The sequence below is a fragment of the Mauremys mutica genome, chromosome 7 (genome assembly GCF_020497125.1).
Source record: "Mauremys mutica isolate MM-2020 ecotype Southern chromosome 7, ASM2049712v1, whole genome shotgun sequence".
Taxonomy (NCBI): Eukaryota; Metazoa; Chordata; order Testudines; family Geoemydidae; genus Mauremys; species Mauremys mutica.
This window is the reverse complement of record NC_059078.1, coordinates 75453044-75466684: the sequence shown is the minus strand read 5'-3', so window position 1 is coordinate 75466684 and position 13641 is coordinate 75453044. Positions and strand designations below refer to the sequence as shown.

Below are 13641 nucleotides of genomic sequence, written 5' to 3'. Positions count from 1 at the left end.
ATTAGGGATGCCTTGAGGGAGGAATTTGAGGCTGAAAACCAACAGTAATGTTTGGTGCCTTGCACGGGAGTGAAGTGCAGTGGTTACAATGTTAGTAGGAATCTGTGTATGCTAAGCTGATTTGCAGTGCCTGTTTCTTTCCTGGGCTAAGGTATCTTTGACTTTCTGCAATAATAAAGACACTTTTCAAAGCCAAGAATTCATTTATTGAAAAGAAAATAACTTTATTGACAGACACACAACATTTTGGGAACCTAAAAGGGCAGGGGGGTGGGGTGGGGAACTGTACAGTCACAGGTTTGAATATGTCCTGTCTGGAGTGCTGTGCAATGACTGCTGCACTTCAGGATGGCTATATTTCATGGTGAGGGGGGTTGAGTGCAGAGGGTAAGGGTCGTAGTTCTCAGGTCTGGTTGGTGAACATACAGGTGTTGAGGCAGCTGGTGATGGTGGTGGTGGTAAGAACCTGGATGCTGGGGAAGGGGGTTTTGAGCTGACATGGGGACACAAGGGAAAGAGCTTTGGGACAAGGGCGGCGGGGGGGGGGGGGGACGGGCCTGGTAGTGCTCCGCCTGCATGGCTACGAGCGCCTGGATAAAGTCTGCTTGGCGCTCCAGGATGCTTATCAGCTGCTTTGTGCTTTTCTTCCTGTCCGCTGCATTTCTCTGGCGGATCCTGCTTTCCCTTTCCCTCCAGTCCTGCACTTTCTGATTCTCTGTGACAGAGTGCTGCACAACTGCTTGCAGCATGTCGTCTTTGCTTTTTCGCGGCTTCTTCTGGAGGTTTTGTAGTCTCTCAGCTGTTGATAACATGGGCAGCCGAGATCTCAAGGTTGCATCTGTAAAGGCAAAAATGCAACACTTAACAGAGGCAGCATTGTTTATACCAGACAGTTATTCCCCTGCAGTTAAGGAGGGTAACAGTCTTCACAATAGCATAATTTTCCCATCCCAAAGAGAGCGCACATAACCCACGGGAGCCCCGAAATGGTGAGTAAGGGGGACTGATTATTTCAGGGCTGTATTGTCCTCGGGGTTTCTGTGCGTTGGGGAAAGCAAACAGCTGCAGGGGGCACCTACACTGAACACTATCCCAACATTTTCCACAGGAGTTTATCCTGGAAGATATCTCGCTGCTGCGGGTCACCTGGGAAGCACGGGAGGGTCTTCTACTGCAATGCGGATTCCGCCCTGGCCCCTATGCAGCTTGCCTGTGTCTTGCAATGGTCCCCCCACCCCTCGCGGCACAGTGGCGCGGACGCGTTAGCCTGACTGGGACAAGGACCACAGTGGCTCTCCCAAGAAACCTGTGCAAGCGCATTGCACACGCTCTGGCTGAAACTTTTGAAGAGATTACTGAGGCCGATTACTGCGACGTGATAGACCACATCAATGCGCTGTTCCGCATCTAGGCATGCATGCATGCAGCCCTAACCCTCCCTCCTCTCCCGAAAAAATTTCAATCCTGAAAATAAAAGCCACTTACCGGGAACTCGCTCCTCTGTTTGTCCTCCATCAAGTACCGGCTGCTGTGACTGGCTACCTTCCTCCTGGCTTGAGAAGAGCTCCTGGCTGCATGCCTCCTGGGACTCCGGGTTGTCTCCCCCCACCCCAGTACCCTCACTCTCGCTTTCCTCCTCCTCCTCCCCCCCCCCGCTGTGAAGTGTCCATCGTGGTGCTCGGAGTGGAGGTGGGGTCACCCCCAAGTATCGCGTCCAGCTCTTTGTAAAAACGGCAGGTCGTGAGGGCAGCGCCAGAGCGGCGGTTTCCCTCGCGGGCTTTGCAGTAGGCACTCCACAGCTCCTTCACTTTAACTCTGCACTGTAGCGTGTCCCAGTCATGGCCCCTTTCCAGCATGGCCCTTGATATCTGCCCATAGGTATCGTAATTCCTATGGCTGGAGCGCTGCTGGGACTGCACAGCTTCCTCCCCCCAAACACTGATGAGGTCCAGCAACTCGCCATTGCTCTATGCTGGGGCTCGTTTGCCACGTGGAGCCATGGTCACCTGGAAAGATTCACTGATTGCATTCTACACCTGGCTGAGCAAACAGGAAGGGGATTTTTTAAATTCCCGGGGCATTTAAAGGGCAGGTCTGACGCTTGGTCACCTGAGGCCAGGGCAGTAGAGTTCGAACTGATGAGCAGAGTGGCTGAACAGGCATTCTGGGATACCTCCAAATACCTCTGGAGGCCAATAACAGCGCTTTTGGTGGCCACACTGACGGAGCAGCGCTGCATCAGCAGCGCTGCAGTTGTTATTCCCCAGGTCGAGGTGGAGTACAACCAGCGCTGTAGCCAGGGAGATACAGCGCTGTATGTGCCTTGCAAGTGTGGACGGTGAGTGAGTTGCAGCGCTGTAAAGCCACCACCAGCGCTGCAACTCTCCAGTGTAGCCAAGCCCATAGTAGACAGCACTTTAAGTCGATGTAACTTATGTTGCTCAAGGGGGTGGTTTTTTCACACCCCTGAATGACATAAGTTGCATCGACTTAGGTGATAGTGTAGACAAGCCTTGAAAGAAAGGAGAAAAAAAGCCACTTTTGTTCTTCAACTAGTTGTTCTAACTACTCCAGGAAACTGAATGTGATGGTAGTAATTATTGTGATGCTACCAACTTTATTTTTCTCTAAAGCATACCGACTTGGCTTTGTATAGGCTTTCAAACTTAAATCCCCTAATGCTGTCTGTTTTCCTCCTCTATTTTAATGCTGGAGTGGTTTATTTTGTTTAATAAATATCAAGTTTGCTTTTCCTTCCAGTTCAGTACTCCCTTCTCATTTTTCAATCCCTGGTAGAGATTTAATTAATATTTTCCTTTTGGTTGCTCCTAACTCAGCACGTTCCCTTGCCAGTCACTGTTTTCATTTCAAGGTTGATTTAGGAGGCATTGTGAAATGGAATAATCCTAACTGCTTCTTGATTCTGTCTGTTGCCCTTTGTGCTGGTTTTTGAATGATGGGCTCAGGGCTGAGTAGGCCAGAATGCTCTGTGATCACACTTGTGGTCTCTGATTTGCTAAATGTTGATGCTGACAGCTGATGTCTGTGCTGGACAGCAGCAAACACAAGGGAGGAACCAGGAGGAAGTTAGATTTATTGAGCAAAATTAATCCTTAAGGTAAACCTGTTGATTTTGGAGTTACATCAGAGATAGCTTTGTCCACTTCTGTTTTGTATCTGTGTAAAATGAGGTATCACTTTTTTGATAGTCAGGGATAATATGTCTGGTAACACTTTGCCTTAATCTTTGTACCATCATAGAAAACAACTAATCTGTCTTTGAGTTTGCGGATTATATATTTAATAATTCAATTATCTCTTAAAATGGGACACTGACCCTCTTTTGAACTTTAAGCAGAACAAGTGGAAGATGGCTGGAGTCACCTTGCTTCGGTGACTGCAAGAACAAGCAGAACAAGTGGAAGATAGCTGTTTTTTTTCTCTGCTAGAATATTTAAGGGATACAATCAACTTGAGATCTAGTCCATGTTTTTAAAAATGAGGTAAAAGTAGCTTTTGGTGTTACATCTGCTCTGAATACCCCGGTCAAGTTTTGTGCTTTTACCATCATTTAAAAATGTTTCTCTTCTGCAGTTGCAGTTGTTCTCAACTCTTTGCTATAACAACATTACCAATACTTGTAGCATAGGTAGTTGAAACATCATCCAATATATAAGTATGTTTTTTCAGTTGACAATGACTCTTCAAGGACTAATTCAGTGTTCATACTTTGTATCCCTGTATTTTTTCATGCCTTTATTTATTTATGCATGCCTGCCAGTGAGCAAAGTGATGTCGTATAAGCAAAGAGTTGTACCCACTTACCTCTTGGCTCTCTTGTTCCTGCTGTGAAGTCATATACTTCATTGTGACATCTCAGTTCTTTCCTTGATAACATATTGACATGAGAAATAGAGGACTTTTACATTATGCTGTGGCAGATGATATGATATGCACATAATGCATATGCTTTTAATACCATTATATTAAATAAACTATATACTAGAAAATACCACTTAGAGGTCTAAAATATATATTCTTAACTCTGCCAATATGATCCCAAATGGCTTTGGATTTTTGTATGACTATCATCTGTTTCACAAATATTTATTATTTATTGGTATTACCATAGCACCTGGGTGCTTTAGTCATGACCAGGACTCTGTTTTGCTAGGCACTGTACAAAGACAAAACAAAAAGACAGTCCCTGCCCCAAAGAGCTTACAATCAAAGTATGTAACAACAAATGGAAACAGATAGACAGATGGGAGTACAAGGAAACAATGAGGTTCCCACTGAATGGGAGAGGCTAGGGGTCAGCCATGGTCTGCATGGAGGAGGTGCCCCAATTCCCTAATAATTTCCCCCCCCCCCAGAACCCCCTCGCAACCTGTTCCATACTTCCCCACCCATATCCATCAACCCTCCAGGTTCACTCCCAGGCTCCTTCCCAGCAATTACTTTTCTCTCCCTCAGCTCCTCCATTACCCTCGACTCACCCAAGCCCTTGCACTGCTTCTGAGGGGTGCGGGAAATACCTTTCTGTATTGTAGTTTAAATGAATTATTACTCAAAGTTCTGTATTAACGTGCTAGTAAGAAATCTAATGGTCAAAAAATATTTCCTGAATCTTTTTTGTTGTCTGTTTTGTTACAGACATACTTGCTCACAGGTATTTTGAAATAAATTACCAAAATAATTGTAACTGGCATGTTTATATTGTGTTGACAATAAAATATGCAGAATTTTAAAATATCATGTAGAGAATTTGTAATTTTTTGGCGCAGAATTCCCCCAGGAGTGTTCTTTGCACTCATGCTTATTCTTTAATGTGGAGAAACTGTCTATCACAGTTGTAGGTCCAGAGAGCATGTAAATCCCAGTTACCTGCAGCCCTCTATGTGTGAGGTGGCAGTATCTCAGAACTGATCTGTTACAATGAAAGGAAAAATGATGGTGTGGAGTGCACACCGGACTAAATTGCCCTATGTCTTTCTTTAATATGTTTGCCTGATAAGGGAATTTTGTAGCCTGTGTCTAACAATGATGCAGGGCTTTCCTTTCTTTTGATAGTTGTCAACAGAGAAATGAGTGATAACTGGGAACAGTTTAAGCATATTTTACTAAATGCTCAAAAATCCATAACAGAGAGAGACTATACTGGTTTTAAAACAAAAAATCAACCTGCTTCGGGATGAAGTGACATCAGTGGAATAAAGGCGAAGTTGATAGCGCTGAATATAAATTAGAGACTAGGAATTGTAGAAAACCAATAAAGCAAGCAAAAGGACACAAGGAGAAATCAATGGCTAGCAAAGTTAAGGACAATAAGGAGGAGTGTAAGTACATTAGGAATAAAAGGAATCCTAACAATGGTATTGCTTCATTACTAGATACTGTAGAAGGCAAAAGTGTTTAATATATATTTCTGTTCTGTGTTTGGAGAAAAAGCAGGATGATGTTTTAAATGATTAAAAACTGGCTGATAGCTCTCAGAATGTAAGTGTAGGCAGGGAATCTTCATAATCAAAGCTGGTGTGTTTCTAGTGGTGTCCCTTAGGGGTCAGTTCTTGGCCCTATGCTGTTTATCATTTTTGTTAACGATCTGAAAGAACACACAAAATAATAACTGATAGAGTTTGCAGATGAGACAAAGATTGGGGGAGTCATAAGTAATGAAGAGGACAGGTCACTGATACAGAACCATCTGGATCACTTGATAAGCTGGGTGCAAGCAAACAATGTGTTTAAGTATGGTAAAAGGCAAAGTCATACATCTAGGAATAAAGAATGCAGGCCATATGTACTCTGACCTGGGAAGCAGTGACTCTGAGAGAGACTGAGGAGGGGTCATGGTAGCTAATCAGCTGAATGTGAGTTCCCAGTGTGACGCTGTGGCCAAAGAGGCTAATGTGATATATAAACAGGGGAGTATTGAGTAGGAATAGGGAGGTTGTATTACTTCAGCATTTGGCACTGGTGCAACTGCTGCTGGAATACTGTGTCCTGTTCTTATGCCCCCAGTTCAAGAAGGATGTTGACAAATTGGAGAGGGTTCAGAGAAAAGCCATGAGAATGATTAAAAGATTGGAAAAACGTGCCTTATAGTGATATACTCAAGGAGCGCCCTCTGTTTTAGTTAATGAAAGAGAAGGTGAAGAGGTGATTTGATCCATGTATAAGTACCTAGGTGGAGAATAGAAATTTGATAATAGAGGACTCTTCAATCTTGCATGGAAAGGTTTAACAAGATCCAATAGTTGGAAGTTGAAACTAGACACATTCAGACTGCAAAAACATTTTTAACTGTGAGGGTAATTATCCGTTGGAACAGTTTACCAAGGGGTGTGGTGAATTCTCCGTCACAAGAAATCTTTAAATCAAGATTGGATGTTTTTTAAAAGAGAGATGCTCTAATTCAAACAAATTAATACAGTGAAGTCTTATAGCTTGTGTTATGCAGAATGTCAGACTAGAGGATCACAATGGTTCCTTGTGATAGGGTGGACTACGCCCAGAGGCCCCCATCACACCCGTCCCAGGGCAGGAGCAATGGAGCAAAGTCCTCCAACTTGCCTAGAAAGACTGTGTGGGAGGCTGGAAGGAGCTAGCTAATCAGAGGGTTGCAGGCTAGCATGAAAGTTGCTGCAGTGCAGACCAGAGTCAGCTCCTTGCTGGAGCCAGAGGAGTGCAAATGGTGTTCCTAGCTGGTGAAAGGGAACTGCAATACCATGCACAGCTCAGTGCTAGGAGGGAGTGGGGGAGGTAGGAAGAGGTGCTCCTGGTTTGCTGCAGGAGCTGAAAGGCTGGACAGAGCAGCTGCTCTGGCAGGAACCGGGGAAGCAAGTAAGGGCCTCCTAGCTGGCTGCAAGTGCTAAGGCAGATAGTTGCTGGCAGGGACCAGGGGGGCAAGGAAGGTGTTCCTGGCTGGCTGCTGGGACTTCACAAAGCAAAGGGCCGCAGAGAAGTGTCACAGGGAAATGTAGTTAGTTAAAGGATGTGGCACATGGCTGCTACTTAAAGGGTCCCTGGGTTGGTGCCTGGAGTAGTGGGAGGGCCTGCTCCTCCCGCCCCCCAACAGTCACTGGGGAGGTAGTTATGCCCTGAGAGAAGGGCTCAGGGAGGGCAAAAACATTGCCTCCAGGGAGGAAGCCCTGGGGGTATGGCCTCAGACCAAGGCCAGGACTGTTTAAAGACTTCAGACATGCCTGACCAGAAGGGCTGCTTGTGAGGGGTACCCCATTACATTCCTTCAGGCTTTATAATCGTTGAATCTAAGCTGGAGGATGTTGACCTGTGGCTATCTGTGTGAGTACTCTCTACAGTGGATTGCATATATGTTTGGAGAAAATTTTATTGAAGTCTGACCAAGTCCATCCGAGCCTGGTGTCTTGTACATCATAAGGGATTTCACAGCAGTTACAAGCCTCTCCTTTTTAGTGGTCCTGGAAGTGCTGCTGCCTGAACTTCAGTGAGATTAGTTGGTGTCGTTTTTGCTAAACCACCTTGCATGCTGGTGATTCCATCAGGGGATTTTTCCTGCACTACTGTAGAGAGCCTTTTCTAATTGCACAAAATTATTTCCACTGCTTTGCTGGTTAACATATCTTGTACTGGCTGAGTACTTCTCAGACCAGAAAGAGTATAGGTGAAGGCATTAATTTTGCCCCAAAGGTTTTCACACAGTGTTACTTGTGTTAGCTTTTAAGTATTACCAAAATGCAAAAGATTTTTAAATATTGAATAGCAATTGTGCTAAAAGCATGCATCTCCTAAGAGTAAATTACTTGACCTTCATGACTTAGGATAACATCTTGGGGCTGCTTGCAGCAGAGGGAGAGACATCTGGAATCAGGAGAGGATCTGAGAGAAAGGAGGGGAGGATTTTCATGGCTAGCATTTTCATCAGATCTCTTTTGGCATGAGGAGATGATCTGCTGATTGAGCAGGAACAAAGCAGATATTTGTGTATGTTCTCCAGATGTGCATAGGAGTAGTTCTTTCATTAACTCACACGTCTGTCAACACTTGCCTTCTGAGTGCACAGGGCTGAATCTGTCTATGGTAAGAAGTAGGAGCACATTTAAAATGCCCTTTTCAAATGAGTTTAGTGCTCCCAGTTTGGGCAGTGATTGGGTAGAAGCTTCTTACATGAGTCCTAAACAGTGCCTTCTATGTACTTTCTAATAGTATGTTTAGAAATAAAAAAGTTGCCTGTGAGAATGGGAGGGAATATTTTTCTTTTCTCCAGGTGGTGGTGATTGTGATGTCTTCAGAAATATTTTCATGCCAATTCTTCAAATGCACAAAGTGAAAAATATTTTCCCTCTAATCTATGTCAGTTGTAGTAAATATAGATGTAAATAACTATAGTAGATAATAAAATAAAAATCAGACAGGTGATTTTTAAGTTGGTGTCCTTTTAGAATCTTTTAAGTGTATTTAAAACTTGAATATGCTTCCTTAAAAACTTTGTTTTACTGATTTGTTTAGTTAGTGACCCAAGTAAAGAAATTCACAGCTAAAACTGACAGTATAACTAGATAATCCATACGAAGACCAGTCTCAGTGGATCAATGTAGCTGATTACTATGCTTTGATCATCATGTTTGCAATACTTATGCACAATAGCACAAGTCAGGGATGACAAGTTGGGGTTAACTTTTTGAATATTCTTGCTTTACATAATATCGTTATGTTCTTTTAGTTTTTCAGGTGTTTGTTTTAAAGTGGAAACAAAATTACCATCTTCCCCTAACATTAATGTTGGTCTTCCTGCATTTTGATTTGTCTAATAGTGTAGTTGGATTCTTGTCTAGGTTTCAAACGGTAGTTTCCATTTAGGAACTCTAATTCTGAGTGAGAGCTCAGTATCCTCAACTGGCATCACTGGAAGTTTCTAATGCTCAGAATTTCTCAGATGAAGATGAAAAACTTCGCGCGTGTGATTTTTTTTTTCTCCCCCTTCCCTCAAATTCTAGGAAATTCACTTGTCCAGTTCAAGCACGCAAAGAAACTAAGTGGTCGTTGGGCAAAACAGTGTACCTTCTTCACTTTTCAGGAGCGCTCATTTACCCAAATTATAAATTGTTTCAAAAGCATAATCTAGGTGATCATGGACAAGCCACCCCTTACAGTAGCTTTGTCTTATTTAAACCTAAAGCCAACATGAACACTTATTCAAGTCCCTCTTAATGTTCCATGCACTCCCTCCATAACACATGGAGCTATGAATTTGTGACCAGCAGCTCCATCTTCTCCTCTCAGGCGCAAGATGTGGGAGGAAGCCCTCTAGGATACCTCTAAGGGGTTTGGTCTTTAAAAATGCCACTACAGCTGCCAATATCACCAAGGGGTGTGAGTGAATGAGCGAGTCTGTTTTCTTCATGCATCCAGGACATTGGGGTACATAGCTCAAGCAATTCCCTCTTTATAGTCATAGAAGCCCTCAGAGTCATCAGTTCCAGATTCTGTCAGCTGTTTGGGAGATGGACTGTTGGATATGGGAATGGGCAACTCCTTAGCAGCATCTTCACAGATGTAGACAGCAGGGATATCAGAGCATAGGCTTTATAACTGATAAGTGGACCTTTCCACTGTCTTGAAGATATTTTGTATTTAAGCTTGAACTTTGTTAAAGAGGAAATGTATGGCATAAGGCTAGATTTCATAGTAAGATATTGTAGTGTGTTGGACATTCTTCCGATTATGTTTATTTTGTCTTTTTAATAGACTTCGATCTTCTACCTAATGAACAAACATGAGTCATTTGAGGTTTCTTGTAGCTACCTTGAAACCTCATGGCATTCAATTTTTGGTAAAGCAAGATGTAGTCAGAAAGGTATTTCTGCAGAGACAACGATATGTGTCATCAGGAGCCACAGAACCATTCCTGAGTGGAAGTAATTCAAATTATGTAGAGGAAATGTACTACACGTGGCTTGAAAACCCTAAAAGTGTGCATAAGGTAAGTCTAAATGTTAACTGAAAATTCTACTGTTAAGATAAAAAGTATAAATCTTGATTACACACTTAACTTGTTGACTATTTTGTAAAAGATCTTTTATTAAATGAAAAATATGAAACTAATTGTATGTATTGATCATTGCAAGAAATGAAATTGCAGCAAAATAAAAATATAAGGAAGCCCCAAATATGGTGAACTGGTTTGAAGAATATGGAATGTCTTGTGTTATGAAAATATTAACAGAAGCAGACATCTTATTTTTCAGAATTTTTTGTTGCAATATGATTATTTAATCAGTTTATTGAAGAAAATTAGTTATGATTTACAGAAATTTCAAGCTTCTAATATTTGTAATAGGGTCACAACATGTCCTCTGCTGTACTTAAGTCATATGTATCCAGAGTGGTATTTTACCGCTGCCTAAAGGAGTTGAGTGCTCAGTTCTCCTTGCTGGCTTTGGAAATTCCAGCCTTAAATGTTTTGTAAAACTACCTTCTTTAAATTTCTGCCTATAGTTTGGAAAATATTTCACTCTATACATGTCTCTAAATTCCAGACACCTGCTAGATATTTCTTAATTGTTACCTCTATACTTTGTATTTTTGTTAATGAAAAATAGTTTAGCGCTGTCGAATAATCGCTGTTAACTCGCATGATTAATTAAAAAAATTTAATCATGATTAATCTCAGTTTTAATCGCACTGTTAAACAATAGAATACCAATTGAAATTTATTAAATATTTTGGATGCTTTTCTACATCTTCTTCAAATATATTGATTTCAATTACAACACAGAATACAAAGTGTACAGTGCTCACTTTATATTACTTTTATTTACAAATATTTGCACTGTAAAAATGACAAAAGAAATAGTATTTTTCAGTTTACCTCATGCAAGTACTGTAGTGCAATCTCTTTATTGTAAAAGTGCAACTTACAAATGTGTGTGTGTGTGTGTGTGTGTATATATACCTAACCTATATATATATATATATATATATATATATATATATATATAAACCTAACCTATATATATATATATATATAAACCTAACCTATATATATATATATATATATATAAACCTAACCTATATATATATATTTTGGTTTACATAACTGCACTGAAAAACAAAACAATGTAAAACTTTAGAGTCTACAAGTCCACTCAGTCCTACTTCTTGTTCAGCCAATTGCTAGGACAAACAAGTTAGTTTACAGTGAGAACAGGCATTCGCATGTCACTTTTGTAGCCAGCATTGCAAGTTATTTACATGTCAGATATGTTAAACATTAGTATGCCCCTTCATGCTTTGGTCACCATTCCAGAGGACATGCTTCCATGCTGATGATGCTTGTTAAAAAAATGTGTTTAATTACATCTGTGACTGAACTCCTTGGGAGAGAATTGTATGTCTCCTGCTCTGTTTTTTACCTGTTTTGTCATATATTTCATGTTATAGCAGTCTCAGATGATGACCCAGCACATGTTGTTGTTCATTTTGACACCACTTTCACTGCAGATTTGACAAAACGCAAGGAAGGTACCAATGTGATATTTCTAAAGATACTACAGCACTCAACCCATGGTTTAAGAATCTGAAGTGCCTTCCAAAATCTGAGAGGGACGAGGTATGGGGCATGCTTTCAGAAGTCTTAAAAGAGCAAAACTCCGATGCAGAAACTACAGAACCCTAACCACCAAAAAAGAAAATCAACCTTTTTATGGTGGCATCTGACTCATGATGATGAAAATGAACATTCATAGGTCTGCACTGCTTTGGATTGTTATTGAGCAAAGCCCATCATCAGTATGGATGCATGTTCTCTGGAATGATGGTTGAAGCATGAAGGGACATATGAATCTTTAGCACATCTGCATGTGATATCTTGCGACGACAGCTAAAACAGTGCAATGCGAACACCTGTTCTCACTTTCAGGTGACATTGTAAATAAGAAGTGGGCAGCTGGAGTGATACCACATACATCAGACTAGAAGAGTAGTAGACATGTATTTTTTGTTCACAGTTCTACGTTTGTAAGTTCAACTTTCATGGTAGAGATTGTACTATAGTATATGTACTAGGTGAACTGAAAAATATATTTTGTTTTTTACAGTGCAAATATTTGTAAAAAAAAAAAATAGTGAGCACTTTACACTTTGTATTCTGTTATATTTGAAATCAATATATTTGAAAATGTAGAAAACATAAAAATATTTAAATAAATGGTATTCTATTATTTAACAGCATGATTAACTGTGATTGTGATTAATTTTAATTGCTTGGTAGCCCTACATTTTTTTTTTACTCTAACATTTTCTGTCAATTATCAAGTCTTTTTTTGTTTGTATGAGGATGCTAATTAGCTTAAAGTATTTGCCTTTATGAATTTAGTTTTTTGCATGGATTGGAATCTTAACAATTTATTTAGTTACAGAAAATTACTCTCCTGTCTTTCTCTGTAAGAAATAGTGTAAACGGCTTATAAAGTGTTTGGTGGAACACTGCTATTGTGTTTTGTGCTTAAGATATACTTTTATAAATGTGTCTTATTTAGAACTTGGTTCTACTCTGATAAATCATCTATAAATGAGTAAAATGAGGCATACAAATAATTAAAAGGGAGGCCAAAATAAGCAATTATGATTTTTCTTTTGGTTTGTCTGTGTGTGAATTTAGTTCTGGTGAAAGGTGACAGCACTGGTGACACAGAACAAGTACAGCACAGACTGTGCAAACGTCCCTGTTTTACCTTACCTCTGAGCTGGAGGGCCCATCTTCAGGGCTGAGAGAGGTAGTTCGGTTTCCATGCTCTTTCTGGCCTTGGTTCTTATGAAGAAACTGTCAGCAAAGTTACCCCAACAAGTGTTGTATGGGATGGTGGGGTTTATGAATTCAGTGGATATAGTCCTGAGACCACCTCCTTTTATTCACATATGTAATTCAACACTTCTGAGGTGGTGACAATTTTGGTTATTAATGACATGGACAGTTTTAAAAGTATTAAAAGGGCATTCATTTTTTCTCCTCTAAATTGCTGGGGCACATGGCTGTTGTTAGCATCTCTTTTAAGAAAGAAGGGAAATTGTTCACTCTTTTTATGCCTGACTGCTCCATGGATCTTACTCATCTCTTCTTGTTTTAATTAGGCTGAAAACAAAATGTAATTTGACAAATGGCTTTCTGTGTGTTGGTGTTCAACTAATCAAAAGGAATATGTACAACATCATTCAACACAGTAAATTGATGATGTGGCCTTTCACTTTTTTTTGCTAGCAGTAATTTGGAAGCCATTTTTCTGATTATATGTTAAGGAGTGAAGATAACAATGGACGGAGTGTAGATTTCTTGTCGTAAATTGTGCGGCAACTTGTCTTTGTCTTTTCTATCTTAAAATCTGATCCTGTACCCATGTGAGGATGACTAACATTAGAAAAGGGCTGAAGACTATTCTCTCAAAGATTTGCAGGATAAGCTCTTTAGACTTTAAGATCATCAGGACAGAGGATATGACTTACTTTGTTTACAAAATGATGTGGAATCATACATCTTTTTCCAAGTGATTCACAGCATTTTAACATTGCATGTCCTACTGACTTTGACGGGATTTGCATGGCTGGAGATCTGGGAGGTGGTAAGATTTTTAAGCTGATTCCACTCACTTCTTCCTGGAA

At 40.7% G+C, this 13641-nt stretch overlaps 1 protein-coding gene across 5 annotated transcripts in view; it reads left to right on the top strand.

Moving 5' to 3' along the window:
• OGDHL (oxoglutarate dehydrogenase L) overlaps positions 1 to 13641 on the top strand; it is a 123801-nt gene that overhangs the window by 3460 nt on the left and 106700 nt on the right. For 4 of the 5 annotated variants that reach the window (XM_045025444.1, XM_045025447.1, XM_045025442.1 and 1 more), the window contains exon 2: positions 9733 to 9967. In XM_045025444.1, the coding sequence (XP_044881379.1) occupies positions 9761 to 9967 (207 nt within the window). In that variant the 5' untranslated portion in view covers positions 9733 to 9760. Of the gene's footprint in view, positions 1 to 3355; positions 3504 to 9732; positions 9968 to 13641 lie in introns of those variants that run through there. The other variant, XM_045025443.1, reaches the window with a different exon arrangement.